General features: G+C 39.5%; 1 protein-coding gene across 5 annotated transcripts in view; it reads right to left on the bottom strand.

Moving 5' to 3' along the window:
* grm8a (glutamate receptor, metabotropic 8a) overlaps nt 1-27,112 on the bottom strand; it is a 320,341-nt gene that overhangs the window by 113,857 nt on the left and 179,372 nt on the right. For all 5 annotated transcript variants that reach the window (XM_088072610.1, XM_088072609.1, XM_088072612.1 and 2 more), the window contains 3 exons: nt 6,463-6,598; nt 4,305-4,459; nt 977-1,114 (listed from right to left, as the gene is read on the bottom strand). In XM_088072610.1, coding sequence (XP_087928736.1) covers nt 977-1,114; nt 4,305-4,459; nt 6,463-6,598 — 429 coding nt within the window. The remainder of the gene's footprint in view (nt 1-976; nt 1,115-4,304; nt 4,460-6,462; nt 6,599-27,112) is intronic.

Here is a 27,112-nt window from a genome sequence, read left to right as displayed (position 1 = left end):
CAAAATGATTTGTTACAGCCTCAATTACAAGTGTGAAGCCCCATTCAAGCTAGGGGCATTTTTATCTCTTTCTTTTTGTCTGTACTTTGACAATAGAGCAATCCGAACAAAGTCCACCCAATTTACACCCACAATCCTTTGCAAAATCTAAAAAGAAAATGCTGCCTGTTTTTGCTTCAGGCATTTTGGCTACAGTTACACAGCAAGACTTTGTGCTAAATTTGGATTTATTGCTCACATTCAATTTTTTGGTTTGGATGCACATAATTCAGAAAAAAATAGAAACAGTACAAAACTGACACTCATCTACAAAAGAACAATAAAAAGACAACTGAATTCAGTGTTGAGAGTTTCATTTACAAGTTCACGTGCGGATGCCATGGCAGCAAATTCCTGAGCAGATGATAAAACAATGATTGTGAGTATTTAAGCCAATTTTTAAAATTATTTTTATAGTATAGCATATTGTGGAGCGATGGCTGCTGCCTCTGTATGGAGAAGTGTGTGATGATGCAAAGTCAAGGCCAGAAGTGGTGGGATCATGATGTCAATGGCCTCACTAAATCAGATCTCTAAATTTCAAGATGTCAGAGTGTACTTGACACCGAGTGATGATGGCCAGCGCAGAATTGTGACGATTGTCATTCTAAAACTACGTAAAAGTCTCATGAATTCCAGTATGAGTGTTCAGACTTGCGCATTGTGAAAAATGGTAAATGGATCTTGCCCAAGAACACTTTAAATGCAGACCGGAAAAACTAGTAATCTTTCGATTACTATGAGTCATGAGTAAAAAACAGAAAAAAACAAAAAAACAGATCTGTGTCATAAATGAACAAAAAAAAACCCAAAACATCAAATTAGGGCTACTTTTGCCTGCAGTCTAAACAAAGCCCTTGAGATTCTTTAAATATTTCCAGGTGGTGGAAACAATGGTGTACATGAACTCATATAATGTAAGAAGTCTTTGTCTTACCTGTGCATTTCTTCAAGCTGCCGGGCCTTTTTCCGTGCATCCCCAGCTTACAGTTAAAGTTTTCCTCCCAGAATTCAGCAAACCAAACATTTCTTCTGTTGTTGGATAGCGAGCGGCTCCGGAAATACCGATCAAATGCTGTAAAGAAGACAGACAAGATAAAAGTTAAAAACCTAGGGTGAAGAGGGGTTTCCACTTTCCTGGACACATCTACTTGTCCATAAATAGAACTGAACCAGCATCCTTCTACATAAAAGAGTTGTTTTCAACACCTTCAAGATCTTGTTTAATAGTGTAATTTGGGGAGGGCACTAGTGCTTCACGGGCTTCATCTCCTCTGAGCCTGCCTGTGCTAAAAAATTATGTTCATGGTGGCGTAATGCATTTTGACTTACAAAGGCATATGTTATGAATAGCCTATAGATCTTAAGTATGACTGAAAAGCCATTTCTGCAGAGCGGTCCGGTAGAGGAGCTCCTATCAAATACTGAAGCCGAGAGCGGGGAGAGCAAACATTTCAGATGGTGCTTTCACAGTCTACGTTGGCTACTTGTCCAATTTAATAAGCAGAGAGGAGGAGAGAAACGGGGAGAAACATATTTCTCCACTCACGGGTATGGAAATACCTGTCAGAGGCTGGCAGGCTGAGATAAAGAGATTGGCGAAAGAAAAGAGGAATGAGGGACACAAAAACACTGCTTATACTTGTACTACTTAGTTCATACCACAATTAATTGGGAGAACAGCTTCTTTTTGCTTTCTTGTCAGTGAGGAAATGATGGCAAAAGTGGATTTTTAGGGGACATTTTCATCACCATATTGCTTTATAACCCTCATTAACATCATTGGTGGTGTGTTGGGTTCTTGAATACATTAGGATTTTTTTATTGTTCCTCTGGACCTCAGGTATGCCTCAGTAAGGCTGCAAAGAAGCATTTACACTTGACTAATAAAAAGAAGGAGTCATTTCCAACACCGCTGGGACTGGAGTTCAGGGCAACACGGTGCATATGAAACGAACTGCGGAGGATGGGTAAATCACCGGGGACTATCAGACTGACTTGGACAGCCTGTGCCATGCCAGACTCGCTGTAAAAGGTGACAAGAGCTGCCTTGATTAATCTCCCCTGCTGTCAGAGAAACTGGTTCTGTGTGCACCTGTGTGGCGCAATGGCTGCTCAGACTGCTGGGAACAGTGGGTTCACTCTCTGTGTGGCTCTACAGGTAACACATCAGTACCCTGTGGGATCATGTGCTTCTCTTGGTAATCACAGACGTACTGCTCATAAAATCAAATTTTAAGCATTTTACGCTGAAGTCATGTGAAGTTCTTTAACCGTTTGAAATCTGGACTGACATCAGTTTTCCTGTGCTGTTTTTCAGACACCTTTAATAAGCTGTTTGATCGAGCAAACTGGTTTGTTTCGAAAACATCGGGGAAGAAGGAAACTTGGAAGGAAGAAATGTCTCAAAAATTGCAAGAAATTCGTAAATATGACAAGAAAATTACCCAAAATTATTTCTAAATAACAAGGAAGGATTATTAGAAAAAAAAATAGAGGAAATGTCCATAAAACTATATTATTAATTGTAATAATTTTAGGTTTAAATTTTTTACAGAATTAATACATTTGGTTACATTTTTTTCCCCTCTTTTGTTTTTGCTCATTTTCAGGTTTTATTATTTTTCATTCTATCCATGATAGCAAATTACCACTAAAAGGCAGAAATTCAATGTCACTTGCATCACACGGGTCTATTTGCCTCTTTTTGCCTCACTTTGCATTTTGTGTGAACACAATATTCGAGTTAGATGAGAATATCTGTTGTACACTAAATATGAGGCTGCAGGAAGAAGACAGACAGCTTAGATTAGCACAAAGACTGTAAACAAGGGGAAACGGCTGGCCTGGCTCTTCATCTTCACAAAGGTACAAAAACACCTCTAAAGATTACTGAGTAGCACTTTATATCTGGTTTTGTTTATTCCATACATTTTTGAGTTTGGCAGTGTCCCCCAGCTTTCAGGCTTTATGCTAAACTAACCACCCACTGAGTCTGGCTTTATATCTAAGACAAAGATATGACAATAGATGTATTTTCATCTATTTTTTGGCAAGAAAGCAACTAAGTTGAAGGTATATAGATATATGCACATGTTGTAGGTGCAAGGCAATCAGAAAACTGCGTACATTCAGGAAAAAAGTAACACCTGCACGCTTTCTCCATCCTAGACAAGTTTAATGAAGACGTTTTGATTCTACTTGAATCTTCGTCAGGTCAGAAAAACAAAGATCCACGTAGGATCGAAGCATTGTCTACATTAAACTTGTGTGGCATGAAGGAAGTGTGCAAGCGCTACTTTTTTCCTCAAAGAAAGCACCCAAGACCATTTCCCAACATGTCCAACTATGCCTATAAATGAAAAATTATTAGTAGAAGATGCTATGTTTAAGGCATAACATAAATCAAACTGATAATACATTTTAATGTTTGAATGTCATTTGGGATCCCCATTAGTGGCTGCCTTGCCTTTATTACTGAAACTATGTCATAAAGGTTTGCAATTGTATAGTGTATTAAATAAAAAAGTGTATACAGCAAAAATGCCCTCCTCAGGACTGTAAATGTGGTGAAAAACATATAAGAAATGCCTCACATTATAATGGGCATTTACTACCGTCTTAAAACTGACCTCAGAGATAAATCAGCCCCTCTCTTACACAGTGTCACAGATAACAGAGCATTTTAAGCTTTACAAACGTAGGATCGATTGCATGGTTTTGGGCTTGTATTGCATCAGATTGTCAGGTGCACCTAATAAATTGGTAACTTTGTGTACACACTCTTCAATAATCCTGCTCTGATCCCATCTCACTCAAAACTCCTCTGTCTGTTCTGAGGACCCCATAGCGTGTTTCCTCATGTCGACCAGCCAAAGCTCACTTTAATTCATTTAAACCCCTACGTAGGCTCTCTCTCCCTCACTTTCAGTTTATATCTTGCCGCTTTTGTGTCCCTCCAGGAGTCAATTATCTAATAGGGAGCTCTGACAGGGAGCAAATGAGGATATCCTCCCTGGCCTAATGGCAAAAACTTGTTATCCGCTGGGATCAAGAGTCAGGGAACATGAGTGTATTTCACTTTCTGTTTCTGGTCTTTTCCCCCCTGTCCCCTTAATTTGATCTATTAGACTTCAGACACACACACAAACTTTAGCTTCCTTTGTCACACAGCCAGGTGTGAGGAAAGAGTCTCAGTGTAGATGAAAATGATGACCCTGATCAGCTGTCAAAATGACTCCACGTGTGATCAGGGTGTTTCTTACCATCCACAGACGCTCGTTTGGGAAGAATCGTAATGGCTCCCTCTGCCACTCTCTCCTGGCCGATAACGGGGGAGATTTTGGACCCCCAGCTGTCTGAACCCACCCACAGGAAGTGACCCGTCTGGTTGTTCCTTTTGGCTGCATCCAGAACTCGTCTGTTAGAGAGGAGAGCAGAGAATTCAAGTGTTCATGTAGCTCAGGAAAGAACAAAAAGGTGTGGAAGCTTTCGCTGCCTCCGGTTAGATCCTGCTGATGGCCCTTTTGATGTCGTATTGATTAAGACAGTGAACTCCTCCCTCCTCAGTAACTGTACCATGGTCTGGTGAACAGCACCAGCTAATGATTGAAAAAAGGAAATACTTGGCTGAATGAGGTCTACAACTACATAATGCAACAGCTCAAACCGAAAGCGAGATGAAAACGAACTTGTTTCTTTTTTTGGAGGTCAACCTGAGACCCATTTTAGTCATTTTTTTAAGTTGGGGATATTTAGGGGGGATTCAGCAGATCTAAGGTATATGCCCAGTGTGTTGAACATTACTTAAAAGCTGAAAACCTGAAGATTTATTTAAAATGCAGGTCAGAATTGCATGTCGACTTTTTCTAGTCATAAATCAGAAATAAACATTGTATTTTGGCACTACTTCAAAATTTTGAAGTTCCAGTGCTCAGTTTTGTGTCATAGCTTGTTGTAGCAATTTTCGGGTTGATGCCATTTGTCACACATTGTCAAGCATTTTTAACAACTTGGAAATTGCTAAAAAAAAAAAAAAAAAGTGTCAGAAATCCCTTTAAAAATCACTTGAAGAAAGCATCACCTTGAAAAAATAAACCTAGAAAATCCATTCTCTGATTTGATATAAAAAAAACTTTAAAAAGAAAACTTTCTGTAAGAAATTACTTTTTTTATTTTTAGATTTTTTGGGGGTAGGGGCTTTTTGCCTTTAATTGAAAGGACAGTCATAGCGTGAAAGGTGGCGTGGGGGGACGACATGCAACAAAGGGCTGAGGTTAGAATCGAAACTGCGGCCGCTGCAGCAAGGACGTAGTCTTTGTACTTAGGGCACCAGCTCTACCATGTGAGCTACTGAGCGCCCAAGGAATTGCATTTTCCAGCGCTTGGAAAGGAGGTGTTTCTGTTTGAGATATTGCTCAAGAACCCCCTTATTGTCAGTATACCTATGAAAGCCATACATCAGGAATACTCAACATGCTTTGCAAAATCACAGGAGGCCAAGGGGCCAGTTGCAACAACCCCAAATATGTGGTACATGCACAAGCATTTTTTGGATTTGAGGACATTCTGGTTCCTTTCCCTTGCACTCTTTTGATAAAAAAAAAAAAGTTCTGTTTGATGCTTTTTTAATGCACTCTGGCATCATATTAACATTAAAAGTACAAAAAAATACCAAGTGTGAATCAATTTACTTTTGCTGTGAACTAGAAAGTGATTGGAGGGCCGCCTGGCACCTTGACTTACTACAATGAAATGGTTACTATGGGGACAGTTGGGCCCACTGAATCCACTTCCAGTCATACTCCATGCAATTCCAAGACTGTTTAGGGACCCAAGTCTGCTGATATATTTGAATTCACCTGCTTTTATAGTTGGCGAAAATAATTTTACGAGCAAAGCAATGCGTGGTTTTGCCTAAAGCTGCATTAAATTAGCATAAAGTGGGCATATCTATAAATAGTTGTGGGTTCCTTTTGATTCCATCTTCATTCAGATATCTTGATGTGAGCGGTCAAGGACCCCGCCAGGTTTTCCCTCACAAAAATTTAGCTCAACCTTAGAGTGTCATTTAGCCTCCTTTGTGACAAGCTAGCACAACATGGTACCAATATATAGCTTAAAAACTGAGCGTGCCCGGTCTCTTAAAGACAGTAATGTTGGCAGAGATTGCTGGCATTCTTGCAGCTATCCTAGGTGTAATATCAGTGATTTAACATCAATGATGGCATTATTGTCTTGTTGGTCAGTTGGTCACTACTGCTTTTGTCTGAAGAGTGACATGTACGTGCCTTATGGACATTATGATAATAGAGTGAGAAAAAGGCAACAGAATGTGTCACTAAACCCAGAGTAAAAGTAAAGGCAGCAGAAAAATAATAAGCAGCGACAGCGGGAGCACTTGTTTAAGTGCGTGGCACGTACCGTATGTCGTCCTCATTAGCGAACATGATGACGGCCCTGGCATTGGAGGTCTCCAGCAGGCGTCTGATGATCTTGTCAAACTCCCCTGGCCTGGGCTCCCTGGGGATTTTCAAGGACTGGGCAATACACACACCACCTGGGAAAGACAGAGAGACAGAGAATCTATATTTTAGTGCTTGATTCTTCATTTATATTCATTACTCACATTTAGTTGCTTTCCCTTTATTTGGCCTACACTCAGCTTATAAAACTCTGTTCCTGGTTGTAAACACTTCCACTGGTGCATGGAAGTGATGTGGTTTTATACCACTAGCGACGTCAACACCTTGAGATAAATATAAGAATAACTGGATGGTTAGTAGAACAGCAGCAGGCACCATTTAAAAATTTAAGAGAATCTAAGAAAATCCAGACCACAAGATGTTGTACAAATGGACAAGTGATTTTAGGGGAATTCTAGAAACACCACAGCAAGAGACACTAAGACAAGACTTTACCACTGAAACCCACTGAAACCTGTGAAATTGGCGTGGTTTAAAAAAAACAAACAAACAAACATGAGGGCAGGAAGGCAATAAGCAACTTAATACCACATGACCCAAACATAACATAGCAACATATTCATAAAAACTTGGAATAATATCAATTGAAAATTAGCAACAAAAAAAGGAAAATAAAAAAAAATGAAAACAACCTTTAAAAAGTGCTGACTAATTAGAAGGTACTGTACGTGTTTTTATTTATTTATTTATTTTTATAATTTTCTAATATGTCTGTCTTTCCTTTTTTAAACATTCATTTTCAGGTTGTTTTCTTGTCACCTTTGACCAGCTTTTTATGATTTGCTTTCTGCCTTTCCCCACATTTTTGAAGGGGATTTAACATTTTTACTAAAGTTTTAAAAAAGAAGTACTTGTGAGGGTATCTGAGTGAAGCACAATAAAAACTGATGTCCATCAAGGTTTCACAGGATTTAAATATATGATGATCACTGATTGCCATATTAAACATTCACGCCAAAACAGACAGATTATGAAACAGTATGGGAGAGCAATGGAGCAGGGAAAATACAGGAAACAAAAAGTAGGGCTGGTGACCTGTTGGTATAAGGAAAAGAAAAACAAAGAAAAATAAAGCAGAGGAAGCAGTAACAGAGAAGACAAATCGCAGAAAGGAAAGACGAGGTGAAGAGTCTGAGATACAGCAATAAAAGACAGTGAGGACAGGAAAGAAAATTAAGAGAATACACTGAAAGGAAGTGATAATGAAGATGGGAGGTGTTGATCGCAAACAGAAAACCCAGCAAAAATGAGCGAGAAAGATGAATGGGGCGACATTATAATTCAAGAAACGTCACTGCGCACTGTGAGTGGCAGGAAATATACTCTGCACCCACTTCACACTCCTTAATTTCCTATTGTGGAGGAAGACAAGAATAGCATTCACAGCAGTTTCAGTTATTTCACTCACAATATGGGATAATGAGTGAGATATTTGTTGACATTGCTCTCTTTCTCTTACTAATTTTTTTTCAAATTCAAATCCTTTATTAGCATTAATAGTTACACACAGTCACATATACATATGTAACAACAAAAAAACAAATAAAGGTAAGTGATTCAAGTAAGAGTAATAAGTGAAAAGGCAGTATGAGCTGTGAGATGAACTCCAGCTGTTGTGCGCTGGTTGTCAGTGCTGTGACATGCACTGACGTTGCATTTTAATCAAAATCTTGGGAGTTTACATGTAATATTTGTGAAGAACTTTGTTCTAATATCTGCATTATGCTCTACCTTTAAGCAGGAAATGCTGCTCTGGCTGCACCTCTCTCTGTGGACAGAGCTCTCTCTTGCTGGCTCTTTTATTCTCTATTGTGCACTCTCTCTCAGGCTAAAACAAATAGTTCATGTTCAACCCTGGAAATATGGGCAAAAAAGGTGTAATGGTTTTTGAATGACTCTCGGTCTTGAACAAATGGGCGCCCGCGTAAACAAAAACCCACTCTAACTCACTCTCTCTTGCATGCACAGACACACACACATACTCACACACATACACACACACCATCCCATACTGCTTCCCGCTAATCCCGACTCTACATTTAAGCTCTGCTCTGTTAATTAGCTCTACTTCATTACATCATTAGCCCAGCTCGAGGTGTAAAGGTGTGTGTGAGGATTATGTCATTGTTACACATTACATCTCCTTTATCCTTGTGCACAATAAGACTGACAGAGTGTATCCATGTCTTTTGTGTGTGTGTCGACATGTTAAATCGTTTCATTTGTCTGAGTGCGTGTGTGTGAGAGAGAGTGAATTATGTGCCCTCTCCTCCCTGCCTGTTCCAGCCCATTTATTGAACATCTGTACAGTCTGTCGCTTTCACTACATCACTCTCCTTAATCACGCACACGCACACTCTCTTTCCATGCAGACGCACGCACACCAGCGTGCATGGCTGATAAAACATATATTCATCAGCCACAAATTAAAAGTCCCTCCAGGATAATCACTGCAGTGACAAAATGTGCACAAGCACCCCATCTACCCTACACACACACACACACGTGGGAGACCTGGGAGTTTTCCTCAAGGATAATCACCAGCTTGATATATACTGTCATATATGTGCGGAATTACTCAGAAATTATGAGGAAACAAGGCATGCAGCATGTAAACACACACATGCACAAGCGCTGATGTTTGCATTCTCTCATTGTCCTTGGAGCAGTAGAAAAGTGATTAAATCATTCTTTGTTTCATAGCCTCACTCCTATCATCAATAACTGTCCCTGCGGAAAACACACTTCCCAGATAAAGACAAAATCAAATTATACCCGCGTGTCAGTGTTTATGTACCCACTCACATACACACCTAACTGTCAGCGCCACAGTCAAATTCACCGCTACCCCCCCAAAAAACACTCCATCCTCTTTGATGGTGCCAAAAAAGCAGCTTGTTAAAAGAGAGCGTCAGTTATTAGTACGCACCTTCGCTGCTCTGCTGAAAGGAAAGCTGTGAGGTTAGGTCAGGAGAAGCATCAATGCCTTTTTCTTTTTTTTTTTTTTTTGTTTAATCACTCACTGAACGTCTAGTTGAAAGCAGTAGTTGTTAAATAAAAAGGAGGCTTTGGAAGGGAGAGATTTAACATCAAAACCCTGGCACATCACAACACTCCAGACAGAAGATTTGCTTCACACTGCACACTAGAAATGTAGAGAAGCAGAGAGACACATGACAAAAGTCGAGAAAACAATAATGCCAAAGATATTTTTTCAGGGCTGATGCTTATTTGTGTTGCCTGTTGAGGCTGAATGGAAGGCTCATAGTATGAGAAAACATTTGGTCAAGTGTTAAGAAGTGTTCCTGTGAACTGCAAAGTCTGGTATTGATTTCAGGGAAGATCTGGATTAAAAACCTGCAGCTCAGGTATCGGACGTGGTGTGAAAGCTTTCAGTAGGCCATTGGGAGCGTGCCATTATTTGCATGCTGACTGTAGGAATGTCCACTAGAGCAGATGCCCAGAAACTGAAAAATAAACTGCTACCTAATAGTATCTAAAAGTTGTTTAAAATAAGAGACTGTGCATAATTTCAGAAGACTTTTTATGTTCAGTTAGTGAGGATTAATGCTAAAGATCACTGTATTACAGTCGAAGGGGTTAATTTATGGAGCAGCTGTCGCAAACAACATATTGACAGGATATGAGATGGCTGAACAGAGAGGGGAACTGGCACAGTAAGATGGAGAGGCAGGTTGCTTTTGGGTGTGATTTTGTTCATATTTGAGATGTGTTTTTTTGTGTTTGTTATGTTTTTATTTTGGTCTTGAGTATTTCATTTTTGATGTGTATGATAAAGACTCGGGTGGAAAGTGGGAATATTTATGCTTAAAATTAAGTTTTTTGATTACATTTTTAAACACGCGGGTGTTAGAATTTGACAAGTATTCACTTCCTTCTATTCCTTTTTGAACATGAAATACTCTTGTTGTTACCTGCATAGGTGTGCTGGGTCTTCCAGTGTTGTTTTTATGTGTCCATTTTATTTTGCATGCTCGAAAAAAAAAGATGAGGAAACACCTGCACTCTTACTTCATGCCACAAGTTTAATGAAGACATTTTCTGACTAAAAATTGTTTTGCACAACTGATGAATTCCTGCACAAACTGTCTGAGCGAAGCTCATCTGCATGCTGATCGTCCTAGAGAAGGATCTTGACCTGACAGCAGTTTGTCATAGTAATCAACTTGAATGGTTGGATGTGCTGCCAAATTTACGAAAACAGACCATCCCATGGCACACCTGTGCAGATATGATGTTTTTTAACTCTGGTTTCAGTGGGGTAATAAGCAACTTAAAAAATATCAAGAAATTAGTAAAAAAGTTGCAAGAAAACCACTTTAAAATAACAAAAATTTAAAAATCAATAAGAAGAAAATGACCCTAAGAAAATAAATACATAAATAAAAAATACTTTTTTCCTTTCTGTAACATGTTTTTACATATATAATTAAAAGTATTCTAGATAGAATTTTCTGGACATTTTCCCCTAGTTTTTTGATAGTATCTAATAACCTTGAGTGCAGAACAAGAAAACTAACATCGATCCGGGTGTTAAAGGATTAATTAGCATCTTGGCATGACAGTGCTCACTAATACGGATTTCAACAATTTGCAACCAAACTTGGAGGAACATTTATCTAGGGAGTGCATTAAACAATCTTAGATCTTAACCTTTGACCTGTGAAAAACGGGAACAGAAATAAAAAGAGTTTAATTTTTTTGTTCAGTGTACAGTTCAGCTGCCAAATCAAGGGCAGAAACAGTCAGATACTCATTATCATGTGACTAAATAGCACAGTAAAGGCATAATCTGGTGGTCAATACGTCAATAATGTCCCTAAAATGCAGATAACCTCTAAATCAGTTGCTAGATTTAGAGAAATCAGAGTGAAAAACTGTTGAATCATTTTCCATTGTCAGCTTGAGTACCATTTGTTATGGACAGAACCATCTCACTTCTCCTCGACCCTGAAACACACATCTGCAGGCTCGTAATTTGGCTGATTGTATAAAAACTGGATAATTAATTGTTTAGAGACATCACATCGCATGCCAACCATGCTAATGTGAGGCCAGTTAGAGATTCTCTTTAATCACATCACAAATAAAAGAATGGTTTCAGCTGTATTGGATCACAGTCATAGCCAGTTTATTACATAATTTAGTCATTGTCGCGCGATCATCTACAACAGGCTAATTGAATTACGAGCTCTACATCTGATGAGCAGCAACACACAGAGATCTCAGTTTATCTCTAATAACCTGATTATTGAGGCCTAAATGTGGAATATGATGTGACTGAATGCTAATTCCTTGTGGCTGTTTATGTGTATCTGTGTAGGTGTCAAGCATATTTTTGTGAGCCTAAATGACTGTTTTTGTGCATTTGTGTAGGTATCCACCAGCTAAAGTGTGTGTAGACATCCATGCATTTTTGTGTGTTTGTGTGCATTTTTCTGTCCCCAAGTTATTAAAAAGCGACACAGGGTGCAGGTTGTGATGATAAATTCGATGTTAAGTGCATCCAGCAAGTCTCCAAATGAAACCCTTATAGTCGGTAATTAACTCCATTCTGTTTAGAGATTAAATTCATTCTGTTTCAGGACTGGAAACACCGCTGTCTCAACCTTTAATTAACAATCTGCTTCCCTCCCATGCTCTCCTCTCTCTGCACCATTTCATCTATTAACCAACAGAGACATGAATGAGGAAGGAGAAAAAAGAAAAGGAATTACTCATCTCTCTCATTGTGTAGTATCTCCTCACCTTCCGCTTGTCAAACTTCTCAGGGAGTATATCGTCAAAATATTTAAACGAGGTGAAGAAAAGAGAATCATAGTGCTTTTTTCCTTCGGAATTTAATTTTACATTGATGAAAAAAGTGTGCAGTTAATGGCAAAAAAACTTTCTCCATTACAAAATTAAGAGCCAAAATCTTCAAACACAGTGAAAGTTGAAAGAAAGAAACTAGCGGCTGAATTTATAATGAGTGCTATGAGCCGAAAAGCAGACGGCCATAGAAGCTTGGAAATATTTAGGAACTTGGACAACTACAAATGCATGCAGCAACTGGGTTACTTGTGTCTCAATCCAGTGGCATCTCAAAGGGCGGGAATGGCCCACCCAATAAAAATGCTGTCCGTCTGTTGGCCTACCCTGGCAAAAATAACTGAAGGCTTATATTACTACTGCGGTGCGCTTTTTGAAGCCAGTACAAATGTAGTAGGATCTTTTGCGACTTGACAATATCAGCTCCAGGGATAATGTTTTTCTGTGGCTTTACACTTCACCCTGGTTCCCTCATCAAAAAATCAACGGGATTTTTCCATTGGATTTTGTATAAAATAAGATCCATGGCAAACAGATGTTTATGACACCTATACATTTGGCTCAACAAGATAACCTTCACAAATAAACACCACTTTTATGATTTTTGAGTCCTGAATGCAATGGACAGAAGTAAAGGCTAATGTTAGGCTATAAGCAAACTAAATGGTAAATGGACTTTACCTGTACAGGACTTTTCTAGTCCGACCACTCAAAGCATCCTTACGCTTAATATCACATCCACACATTCATACACTTGTGCCACTATACAGACCATGCATTGTGCAACCTGCTAAACCCATTGAGACAAGGGAAGCGAAGGTGCTGAAACACTAACTTTGGGTTTTAAGACTCATTACTAGGGCATGCTATTGGTAGCAAACATGTCGGCAAGGGGGCTAAATAATGCTCCAAAATTTTGGTGTCCCATGAACTCTCACCTCAAGACCCATGAGTCTCTCCTGAACTTGACAAAGCTTGTTCAAAGTTAAAATTGTAGATTTGCCTATATAAGGAAAAGAACAACTAGAACAGTAAATCCACAAACACATGTAACAGACGTACAGAAACAAAACACATCAACACAGGATTGCTGTAGAAGTCAAAATGTTAACTGTACTAGTATTAGTCTATGCACATCAGATAATTAGTAATATTAAGTGTAAAATAAAAAATTATATTAAAAGTAAATCGGTGTGTGATTACTTAACTCTGTTTTTTTTTTTTTATAGCTTTCAACTACCTTGTATACTTCCACAGGATAAGCAAATTCCAGTATGACATTTGGTTTTCCATCTGAGGAAGTGGTGCCCCCCCAAGATTTTGGGGGGGCGCCGCTTCCTCAGCCCTGGACCAGACCACCAACCACTGATTATTGGCAGAATTTTATCTGCTGCAACAATCTCCCTACTTCTCCTTTCCTTTATCTTCTCCATTTTTGTTTTCATTATTCTGAATAGCTCAGCCCCTCCGGCACAGAATCTCCCGGCACTCACCGATACACTCATGCATCCTGTAATGTATTTATACAGGCAGCACAGCTTGGACACACACAGACATTAATGTGGTTTCCTGCTAAGCAAGACGAGTAATGAGAGCTACTTTAAAGCTAACTGTCTTTACACTGCTGGCAGTGCAGTGTGCGTGTGCATGTATGTGTGTTTATGTACCAGTATGCATACCTCAGTGTTAGATGGGAGACTTGAACAAAATGAAAGGAAGGTAACAGAAATCAGTCTCTGCTCTTAATAATTCTTCCATTAAGATATAGCTGTGTCGCCCTCTTTCTCTAAAGTACTTTATGTGCTTCTCTGCATTTTTGAGACACACGCATTGTCAATTTTTACTATTGACACAACATCCGAGATGCTTGGACCAAATATGAAGTTCTGTTTGCCCAAAATTTGCCCAAATGCAGGAAGAAATTAATTTCTTCCTTCAGATTAGTGACAAAACAAAACAAAACAAAACAAAAAAAATGCCCACTGCACTCATCTTCATAGAAATATCTGCAAGTGAACTATTACTATTGGAGAATTCCCCCACAAAAACATAGCAAACACATGCACACACTGATTCTGACACTTTCTTTCTCTCCAAACCTCATTAGCGCTGCTTTAAAATTAAAAGTCACCCTCTGCTTCTCTATGCTTTGTTCATGGCTTGGGGCACTGCAGCTTGGGCCTTTGAAGTCACAGATGTGTGTGTGTGTGGCTTCTTACACATGCTTGTGCAAATTTGTCTATGCTCACCGACTGCCTCTGCATGTATTTGGGTGCACTCCAGTAGCCATGTGCACAACACACATGCACGCAGCATTTTTTTTCTATCTCTTCCGTTTGCTCGGGTGTGGATGAAGTGGTGCAGTAAATATTGTGTTCTGCAGTTTTTCGCTACCGAGTGAAACTTCTCCTCAGGCTTGCTAATGAATCATTGACAACACCCACGGAACCGCTGTCCCAGGAAATTTACATCCTCCCATTAAAATATGCCTTAGAGGACACAGGCCTGAGAGCCTCGAAAGGGCTTGGAAAATTTAAGACGATCCTAACCCGAACCCTAAAGAAGCTGCTCGGACTAGAACCAAGCCTGAGGGTGGGAAAGCTTTTGTGAGTCCATAATGGACTTAAGCTTGAAATTGCTTATAATTTCCTAATAATGAAACACTGATAAGGGGGGGGGGGGTTGTCTGAGTTTACAGCAATTGAAAGACCTTTTGGCAAATGTTTGAATACACACAGAGTTAAAATCATGAGCGATGCCTCCACAGCGCTGCGAATTATCAGGGTATAAATTGAGGCAGCAGTTTGCATCAGCGAGTGGATATTGGATATTTGCAATGATCTACTGTGCGCATAATAAAACGTTTCAAGTGATGCTCAGACGAAATACAAGATTTTTTGGTATCTATCTAAAAAGCTAAATCAAACTGTAGCCTCAGTATATTATGGCAGAATCTAATAATGCAGTGATTGCCATTGTAGTCGTCCCTCAGTCTGCATCCACTTTGTGTTGTTATTGTTATTATAACTCGAGACATTGCAAAAATCCTCCTCTCCCTGGATTCTGCATTAATACTGCAGAGACACCTTTTGTAACCAGAGTAAATGTTTATTCAAAGCAAGAAGGTATAATCACACAAGGTAAAAATTTAACTCAGGTATTCATAATTAATGCTACCTTAAAGGTTCTGTATGCAACATTCAGAGCAATAATAAAGCAGCTAACCACTGTTTGTTATGTAAAGATATAGTGGAATAATGCTGTCCTGTCTTGTCCTGTTGCAATACCAGATTCTCTGTGGTTTATCGTGCTGCGCCGGTCCCCACGCACGTGCACGTTAGTGCACTACGTTCATATGGCAATTACTACAGATATCAGGACAGTGTCATCCTGGAAGCGTAGCACCCAGCCTCTGATTCCCTCATGGTTAACACCAAAAATTTACTTTTTACCTTTATAGTTCAATTGGGCAACACTTAACTTTAACACAACCTATTGAGCATTCATTAGCAATATCTACGCATATAATAAGGGAGTTGGAACAAAGCATATTGTAGTTGTACTATAAGCAGATATGAGGGTATAATAATGCACCTGTCAACAACTATAACTTCTCCTGTGGGCACCCAAAAATGAAGGATGTATGGGCAAGTAATGGTTGACAATATTAGAGCCCAACCAATGCTGGATTTTTTGGTTTTTCATGCTAATATTGGGGAGTGAAAAATTCTGACATTGTTATATTGGCAGATATAACTAATCTATATATGCAATTATACAATGCAAATATCCTCCAGATATGGTTATCAAATACTTGTAGCAAATATATTTTTTAGTTTAACAATAAACTTTACTGTCAAAATGGCATTAGTTCATTGAAACAGTAAACTTCTTTAAAAATTTGATCAATTGAAATTACTCCAAGCATCTTTTTCTGCATTATGTGCTGTTAAATAAAATTTTTATATGACAGCATATCTGACAACATATAAGCTGATGCCAAACTATCAGTGATGGGCCGTTATCGGCCGGTAAAATCAGCAGACCAATATATCAATCAGGCTCTAAACAATATAGAAAAACCCGACAGCTTATAAAAGCTGAATAGGTCATAATAAATGAAACTGTAATTGTATAGTGCCTTTCTTTTCCTTCAACCACTTCAGATGATTTAACACTAATGTTTAATCTATTCACACACACACATTCACACACTTGTGACCAAGGCTAGCATACAAGATGCCACCTGCTACTCAGCTTAAACGCTCTCACACACCAGTGGAACAGCCATCAGGAGCAATGTGGGATTCAGTACTTTGCCCAATGATACTTCAGCAAGCAAACTGGAGGAGCTGGGGGGGTCGAAACACCACCACTCCACATAGGGGGACTTAAATGAGTTCTTCAAACCCAAATTGATAATTTGTGCATCGATTACTCAATCCATTTTTTATTGAATTTGTGAGGAAAATTATGTTTTTTTTGCATGCCTCTACAGTGTACAGAGAATCCAAAAATCTTGATGAATCAGAGCAAAGGGGACCATGTTTAACAACAGCAAAACTAGATCAAAACATCACTTTACAAACTCTCACGCCGCTCATGCAGTATGATCCATTTGACTATTTATTCTCTCTGTGCAATGAGAGAATGTGATATCAGTATAAATGAAAACACTAAAGTAACTTTGTAGTCCATGACATTCCCAGCTTTCATGGCATTAATATTAAAGCAGCAACCGTCGCGAACAACCCTTATCATCCATCCATACTGCACTTGCATTATTAAAAGTAATAGCTATGGCGACCATTGCAGATGCCACCCTTCCTGCTTGTACATCTGCATTATTTATCAAATTAGATATAGTAGACATCCCACGTCATGCATGTGTCTTCTATCAGTAGCTACAGTGACAACGTGGTCCATTTATTCCATCCTGCCTTTTTTCTCCATTAACACAGGGGATGATTAGAATCAGTATTTATGTCACTCTGACAGCTGAAAATAGGCCAAAATTTGAATGTCAATATAATCTACCTCTCTGGGGTAAAAGTTGCAGGGCAGTAACTACACAGAATGATTGAATTAAAAAAGCAGGAGTTTGACTTTTACCCCATCTCTATTTTATACATAGAAGGACAGGCTGTGCAGCTCCAGTATACAGATATCTAAAACTGCACAGGGAGAACAGATTGAACCTCATACAGACATAGACATCTTTTATTATTCCTGTGTGTGTGTGTGTGTGTGTGTGAGAGAGAGAGAAAGAGAAAGAGAGAGATGCAAGGGCGTTGTTAGTCTGAATGACGGGGGAGGATTTGGAGGTTTGAGTAAGGAGAGTGAAAGAAGAGAAAGACAAAACACACACAAGGGAGACGGAGAGTGAGTGAGTGAGACAGAAAAAGAGACAGAAGATCTTGGCCTTTTAACATCTCACCTCGCCTACCATCCCACAGACAGTATGTGTGTGTGTGGAGGGGTGGGGGGGTGGAGTAGGGGGATGGGGTGGCATGTCTATCTTCACCACAGGAGCCAAGCAGTCTCGCTGAAGTCAGCACTTGCTCAGGTCTGAGGGGAGACAGGTGGACACCTTGTGTGTGTGTGTTAGTGTGTGTGTGTGTGTCTGTGTGGGAGAGAGAGAGAGAGAAAGAGATAGGACCTGGTTGTACATACAGCTCTGGAAAAAATTAAGAGACCACTTCAAATTTTTCTTAAACCATCATCTCTCCATGTATGAACGCCATTCCATTTCAACACCAGCGCACCTCATTTATTTGACATAATGAAGCACTGATTAGGTGAACTACATGAACCAAACCTTTTTTAACAAGGAAACTATAAAAACGACGGCTGCATTTATCACTATCCTCTTGCAAAAAGACCAGCTGGATTACAAAAAATGGTGCCAGTGGAACCTCAAAAATAACTGAAATCATAAAAGTAACTATTATAAAGAAAAGATTTCATAAGGATTGGATCGTAGAGGACTGGATTAAGGTCATCTTCTCTAACGAGTCCACTGTTCAGCCTTGCCCAACATGGAGAGGCCCAGTGTCCCACACCCACTGCGAAACTTTGTGGGGGATCAGTGACGATCTGGGGGGCTTCAGTGAGGCTGAAATCAGGCAAATTAGGCTTCGTGAGGGACACATGAATTAATCCACCTAAAAAGTTATCCTTTTTTGCACCAGCTGTTGTATAAAGTCGCCCAGCAGCAATGTCAAAGTTATTCTGATTTTGGAGCTCTTCTTATGTTAAAACATTAATATTGTGTTGTTAAAAAGTGAACTTGTTTTGTCAGCATTACTCGAGGTGTGAATAAAGTGCTTCCTTTCGCTTTTTTGCTCATTTGTTATTTTCCGTAAAGGCTCGAAATGACAATACTGTCAACTATTGTTTAACTCAAATGCACACCTATAAATAGTTAAACCAGAGGAACTGATAATATTGCATTAGTCTCTTAAATTCTTCCACAGCTGTATGTGTGTAAGTATTCCTCTAGAAGTCTGCCACTTTCGCAATCCAACAATTCTCCATATACATGCAACTAGTATTGGTTCGTAATACTTAAACAGTGCTTGTATCTCAAAGGAAAAAAAAGAAAGAAAAAGAAAATATTCATATAAGTATTTGTACAAGTATCAACTGAATCCCAGTGCTTGTGTGCAGAGGGAAAAGAGGGAAAGCAAGAGTCAATGTTATGAATGTTGTAAACTGTCTTCCTGGTACCTTGGTTTCATTAAGAAAAATCTAAATAAATAAATACACAAACAAAAGTGTAAATACAGCTTTACAGTTTACTCTTTGACACACTGAAGAATGCATTGAATAATTAACTTATACTACAGCCATACTAATTCATTTTGCCCACCGAGTGGCTATAAAAGCAATATAAAGAAAGTATTCAACATTTCCTCTGAGGTAGACTTAGATATTGCAAGCTGTAGTGCAGTAACAATCCACAGGAGACTTCAGTAATGGCTCTATCTGAACCATTTTGTCAACCGAGCACATATATTTGAGCTATTCCTCGATGGAGCTTTCGTTGTTTTTCCATAACTTCGAAAGAAACAACATAATGTGGTCTGTACCCATCTTCACCGTCTATAACTTCCTGCTGCAAAGATACTTATAAAAATCTTCGCATAAGACTATAAATGTTAAAGCGAGGGCAGGCAACTTTTGTTGTATCAGTTGAAATACTTTTTTACATCCTGACGGCAAACAATAAACGACAAGCGCTGGATAAAAAGAGAAAAAGATCTGCTGTGCATTCCAAAATCCAAACTACTATACTATATAGTACAGCAAAAAAATACTTAGTATGTCCCAATACATAGTATGTCACATGCAGTATGCCAAAAATACCAGGATGTTCTATTACATCTGGTCAGATTTCATTTTATGCAAGTCAGCAAGCATTTCTGGCTATTCTTACCCACAATCCTCTGCCCAGCTGCAGATACGTCAAGTGGTGACAGCTGTTTGACAGCTGTCAGAAGCCGAAATTTTGGATGACAGCGCATTCAAGTGACTGATGACTAGTGGGATGGTAATATTGGGAATATGAATCAATGAAGTGAACAAAATAATCACAGAGGTTATGAACAACAAAAAAAAATGAAAATAATAATGCATATGTGAGCTTATTTTATAGATATAATTATAATTATAATTTAAGAGTTAAACATTGCAAAGTTACAACAGTTGTGCTCTCCAAGTTGATCTCCATCTCTGCCAGATATATGAGCAAGAGTGACAAAGTTCAGGCTGCATTGTTATGATGAGATTTTCAAATCATCACATTTAGCAGGAAATGAACATCGGACTACCACATGAGTCCAGGTTTGTTCGACCCATCCGCCACCTCTTACGCCCACCCTGTAGGCTTCCTCACACTCCTTGTCTTTCATCATTACCACGAGCATTTCAACCCGATGCTGTCATGCACAAGTGACAGGTTGCATCTGGCCATGTTGTCAAGTGACGCCGCAAATGCGCTTATTGAGCAGACGCACCAGGTGCCATCCGGCCGTCCAGCGGCATATACTAACACCACAACTGGTTCTGTCCAGCCGTATCATCACCGTCCAGCGGCCTTACATGTGCATGCAAAAGGTGGCTTTTAGTGTTGCGTATTTACAATGAAAGTACTGGCAGAGCAGTGGCTTTTTACAAGTTCGGAATGACAGCGGGCTGTAGCTGCAGAAAGAGGGTGTATTTTCAAACACTGTTGTTTATTTGCCTTTTCCAGATTTCTGCCTAGCTTTAATCTGATACCAAAATATCTGCACAACATTAAAACAATGACACAACTTTGATCAGCAGCCGTGCACATTTGCTTAGACACAGATGGATATTCCAGGCACACTGGCCTTTCAAGTGAACCGTTTACTGTCAATATTGCGGTGAAAGTTGACAAGTGCAACTGCAGACTAGTTCTGTGAGTCCTCGGGCAGGAGATAAGTCAGTTAATGCCTCCATCGAGTCCCCTGACCTTCTGCCACCTGTCACGCATCACCAATACTTCCAATCAATCAGATTAATCCCGCTGGCTTTCTGCTGGACGGTGGGGGAGACCGGTGGTGGAATTGGGGTGGGCAGATGAGAGGAAATAGATGGAGAGGGACGAAATGAAGGATAAGAAGAATGGCAGATGGAAAGAGATAGGACACATGGAGGAAAATCAAGGGTGTGAGAAGGTGGGAGTGAAGAAATGAGGAAAGGACGGACAGATGAAAAGATGCAAGGAACAAGGCAAGGAGGGAGGGAGATAAGCAAGGGATGATTGGATGTCAGACTACAGATAAAAAAGCACAAGGTCAACGTTAAGCTCAGAGATCACAAAGAGAGAACATGTCCACTTCTCTGTCTGCTACTCTCTGTTCTCCTCTCTCTCTTTCTCTTTCTTCTACTCTACCGTTGCGAAAATTTTCTCTCTTTCCCGGAGAGAAGAATTTTCTCTCATTTCTCTAGCATCTTCTCTCCCCCTCTCTCTCACACTATCTGACAGTAATCAGACATCCAATTACAGCAGTGCCCTCAGACTGGGGCTATGTGTGTGTCTGTGTGTATGTGTGATTTAATATATGTGTAGTAGCATTGCCGATTTTTCTGAACACACACACACACACACACACACACACAGAGAACGTTAGATCCCTGCTGATGCCTGTTACTCCCCACGCTGGGATGCCCTGCTGTCCTCCAGCCCCCATCTTATCTGGGGATGAAGGATCTCACATGTTGACCGATTGACACACACACACACACACACACACACACACACACACACACACTTCTACAGATATATAGCAAATGTGACATACTACATGGATGTAATCAAACAGAAGAAAATAGATGCAGATAACATAAAATACTAGAAATACAGACGCACACTCACTCACAATCATACACACTAATAATAATATACAAGTGAAACACACTTATACACACACATCTGATATGATGTTCTGTCTCCCTTATGTGTTGGTGTCGTGTCACACTCCTGGCAGTGAAATTGATGAATGAAAAAGCCCAAAATGTCATTGAAACTGCTGACATTTACTGTGACCTATCTGACAACTGAACATATCCACTTTGGGGGAAAAAAAATTAATTGGTCTTCCAAATGTTCTTTTTCTATATTTTAAACTACAAGAATATGTGTGTGCATATTTGCATAAAAATATTGTTTTTTTGCCACACTAATAATATTATTTTGTATAACTTTTAAACTAACTAACTAAAGTAACTAACTAAAACTAACTAACTAAAGTCAGACACAATTGTAATGAATAGGATGCATTTAGCTGTCAGTGAAAGGTTATATTTGCTCTGGTTATACCAAAGATTAAGGACATGCACATAGTCTCCTAGTAGCATAAACCCCGCCCCCTCCATGTTAGTGCATGGGCCAAACTAGAAACTCAAACTACGAGTTAAAACAATTTTTTCTCAAAGATTGTTTCTGTCAGCTGATGTTTTGTTCAAGTTTTTGTTTTTCGGATATTTTTGGTTTTCATTAGTTATCTGGTTCTATAAAAAGGGGATTTGATGTCATGATTGAGAGCTGTGTGTGTGCCACTTGCCAGACTAGCAATCCATTGCGCTGCTTGCAACTGGTCAGATGAGTGTATTTGCAAACTCTAGCTCCAAATAGCTGCCGTGTCCGAGATATTTTATTTTTGGCTTCATTTTTGTACAGTGGGGAACCATTATCCATCATTTTATACAGTCTGTGGTTGTTATTGGAAGGTTTGGTGCTATTCATTGACAATTTATTTAAAGTTTTGCACATAAACATACAGTTTCAAAGTATATGCAAGTTATATGTTCTTTTCCGACTTTTGATGTCTAGTTATATTTATCATGTTGTTTTGTTGTTTTTACTTGTGTGTTTTTCTTGTCTGATATGTCTTATAATCTCACATGTGAGAGGCCAAATGTTAAGCATGACAGGGACAGAAACCAACTAAAGCCTGATTATAACACATCCGATATTCAATCACATTGAAAGAATAGCAAATACTGCTGAATGTAAAGAAGTACACACACAGCTGCGCTTTTTACATGATACTGTACACAGTGCCTAATGGAGCATTATTACTGCATCTGTTAAATAAATCTGCGAGCAAAATGTGCCTCCAACAGTTCTCACAAAAAACATACACACCAGACAGTAACAAACTGTATCCATCTTCCCCACAATGAGCAGGGATCCACAATTCATTCGGCTGTAACACAACAAAAGCCAGAAATTTAATTCATTGCAGTTGTGTCTGAGTACACACACAAGCACATACACACACCATTTTGTTTAACAGTTTATCAGTGTTTATCTCCGTCAAATCAACAGAATCAGTCACCCAGCAGTGCGCAAACAGCCGACTGTGGAATGAAAATTGTGTATCTGCAAGTTAATGTAGTCATTCGTAAGTGACAATTACAGCGTGAAACTAAATACAAACTCACAAATACATTAAATATTCAATAGGAACTTTATCGATAAGTCAACACGGCACACATGCGGCCAATCAGACAGCCCATAGAAACTTCAGCCAGTAATTTGTTCCTATTACAATCTGCCAAGGAGCAAAATATATGGGCGACATTATGTTTTTTGAATAGCAATGACCACAAAGGCTTATTGCTGCTGATAGCATCTGTGTGGGCAAACATGACGCCTGAATGGCAATGAAAGGAAAAAGCTTGGCTGTCTGTGAATACATTATGGGTTGCGTACATGCTTGTGTCTGCATGCGTGCATGTCTCTGTCTGCGTGCTGCAACAGGCTCTATAACACCTGACACCTGCTGAAGCTATTGTGTGCTATGCAGATGTATCACTACAGTTAGATGGGTGGGATGGCAACATTGTGTGAGCATTTTAAATATTAGCAGCATCTCCGCCTTTCTCTTATTTTTCCTAACAAAGATGAATAAATGTATGTAAGTGGAGGCATTATGTTGTTTTGGATGTGCATTTATAATGAATTTTTGTAATGGGGATTACAGGATTTTGTGACTGTATTGTGGTTGAGTCAAATACATGTGCATTGATGTTATATTGTTTGGGCTATGTGTTTTTTAGTGTTAGAAAGGCTGTTGAAAAGTGTAGGTGGTTGTATCTTGAGGATTGGGAACAAAAAAAAGGATTTGTTTAGATTGTCTCTAAGCATTTATTGGCATCAAATGGGTGTTTACGGTACAGCAGGAATTCTGATCCTGTGACAGAATATCTCCTTTAAGTAAATAATTCTCAAGGATATTATGCTGAGAGCTGCCAGCAGAGGCACCCACTTTGCATATCTTTGTCACATTAACAGTTACCCTAAATCCTATACCCTATACTTAATGCAGTCAAGTTTATGATAAAACACCCTCTACCCGCCTCCCCTTAAGATACTGCGCATTTAACCACATGGTTTCCCTTTACAATCCTCTTAGGGTTGAAGCAGCATGGCAAGTGTTAAAACATGACATTGAAATCAATATATCTACTTCAAATAAGCTTACCAGAAAGACAATGAAAAATACCAGACTAAAAGGTAGTTTTTTACCACGTGCTGTATATACTGTATACTGAAATTTTCTTTTGGAAAATTATTCACTTTAAAATGGTAAAATCATCTATCAATTATTCACGGCAAAAATCATACACGTTTTAAGCGGGTGTTGGGCAAAAAACACGAGAGGTTTTCCGAGCATGTCCAACTGGAGGGAGGCCCCTGGTTGGACCCAGAACACGCTAGAGGTATGATACACCTCAGAACGCATGGTTCCACCAGAAGGGGCCAAAAAGCGTGCTAGGAAGAGGGACATGTGGAGTACCCTGCTCAGTCTGCTGCCCCGGCAAACCATCCCCAGATAATTGGATAAAGATGGATAGATGGATGGATGGATGGATGGATGGATGGATGGATGGATGGATGGATGGATCATTGTGTTACCAGATTAAATCACAATGAATTGATCCAGTTTTTGAATGGTATTAGCATTTTCAAAAATCAGCCTCATCAGCATTCACTGAGTCTTATCCAAAGAGTCCGAGCCAACACAGTGCGCTGTTTTCTTCACAGTGAATATACAGAATGCCTTATTCTTTGGCCAGGTGCTGTGAATGCACTATTGCTTTGGCCAACTTTGCCTCATGCATAGATTCCACCGGATCAATATGTCTTGCACATGAAGTATTCTTCAGGTATTGACATGCACTCTGTTGGCCTAGGCCTCTGCTTCTTGCAGCATCAATGGACACAGCGCTTGCTGCCAAAAGCTTTGACGACAAGATAAAAAAAAGAGAGAGAGAGAGAGAAGGAGAGAGAGAGCTGAAGCAGTGCTCTGTGCACGAGTCACAGGGCTCTATTTTCATGACAGAGCATAGAGGGGCTTTACGCTGGCGAAGTGACATTTCTGACAGACACACAAAGGTTTTTCTCTCGTCGGCAAGCATTTGATATTTCAGTGACATGCCCTGAACTTGACTGCACTTAAGCAGACAGAGAGGTGCAGCAGGGTGTGTGTTAGTGGCGATAATGCAGCGGAGCGATTTTGGTGTTAAGGATTATGGTGATTTGAGCTTGCACTGCGTACCTGCTCAGATAGTGTCTCAAGCACAAGGGATAAAGTGCAGGGAAGGAGAGTAGGTGATGCACATGTTTGGTGATACATTTTTCATCATCAAAAACCACCTGCTAAGTGCACCCCAGCTGTGATTGATCATTAAATTATAAAAATAGTGGCCACTGTCTGTGTGCTCAAACACTGGACAATTCATATGCAAAAACAGAGCCTGCATGGGGAATTGTAGAAACTGCTATTAGTATCTAATACTTTATTTTACTATTTTGCAAGGTGGCAAGGCAATTTAACACTGTAGGAAATGCCAAGCTTCTGCAATTTCGCAAATAGCTCAATAGCAGTTATTATCCTAAATGCACTACAATGTGTGCAGTGCCGTACAATGACAGAAAACCATAATACAGCATATTTACAAATTCTTTGACAATTAGTTTGTAAAAATAGGTGCTAACACTGCCACAGTAAAATGTTTTTGGCCATTTATTGCAAAGTATACTAGGCCCCACTGTGTTGAGATGTCTTTGGTTTGCTGTCCAACCCTGTGGTGAAAAGCAACACTCCTGGACTTCCTTCTGTCTACAAATCGATTTTCACACTTCTCTGTCTTTGTGTCAGTCATTCAAACCTCATCCATCCATATCTATTTTTCTGAAGGCCCCTAATGGTGTTCAAACCTGTTTCTCTCTTTCTTGTGCCCCTATAAATGTCTCTTTATTACTATAATTGTTTGTTTCTCTTTATTTTCCCCATTCCTTCTTGCTTCTCCTCCACTCTCAGGGAGGTATTAATAGCATGGTGCGTGCCTAAGTGCCATCTTTCTTCTTCATCCATTTCTCATGCAAGAAGTAACACACGTTCTTTCACTCATCCCTCCTTTATGCCATGCTGTCAAGTGTACATACTATCTGTCCATCTATGCTCTGACGTCTATCTACTCCTTCTTCTTAGCAGCACTCTTTGTTGTGCACCCTTCCTCCCATCCCTCCTCCTGTGCATCAAGTGAGTGATATCAGTAGCATGTGGCTTTTCTTTACTCCAACTCAATTAAGCTTCACACAAACAAAAGTCAACAGTGAGTGAGAGACAGAGAGAGAGAGAGAACCAAACAGACACTGCCTGGTTGATCCATCTAATCGTAGCCACTGTTTTGTCGCCATGTAGAAAACATCAGCCCTTTATTTACTTGGCAGTGTAGCCAGTCGGAGCATGCACTGGAAAACCTGCAGTGCATTAGAGTAAGACTCAGAGAGTAGTTTGCCAATGTAGTAGGCCAACAATGGGCACTTTCTGAAAGCTAAATAAGTTTTGAAAATTGGTTTTCCATAGAAAACACCTGGCAAGAAAGCAAGGGTGCATGTTTATGTGGTAGAAAGGTATAGCTGCATCATTAATTACTTTTTTTTTTTTTTACCACACACACTACTCTATATTTTATTTCTTGTCTTGAATCAGCTAAGTTAATGGCATATTTTAGGTCACTGTGACAGATTGTATTACCCAGCTTCATCCTGGTGCAAGGACATCTAAAGTTCAGTTTATTAGACAAACATGTTTTTATGGTGCCATGATCAGATGATTTTAGAGAAGGGTTAAAAAATCAGGAGCAGGGAATCCAATGTATGTTTTGATTGGTGTGTGAAAAAGGCAAAGTCCCTATGAGAAGTTATATCACTA

Source organism: Plectropomus leopardus, chromosome 22 (assembly GCF_026936395.1).
Source record: "Plectropomus leopardus strain MGB_pleo_1.0 chromosome 22, ASM2693639v1, whole genome shotgun sequence".
In the NCBI taxonomy this organism is placed as follows: Eukaryota; Metazoa; Chordata; class Actinopteri; order Perciformes; family Serranidae; genus Plectropomus; species Plectropomus leopardus.
This window is presented reverse-complemented; position numbering and strand designations above follow the sequence as displayed.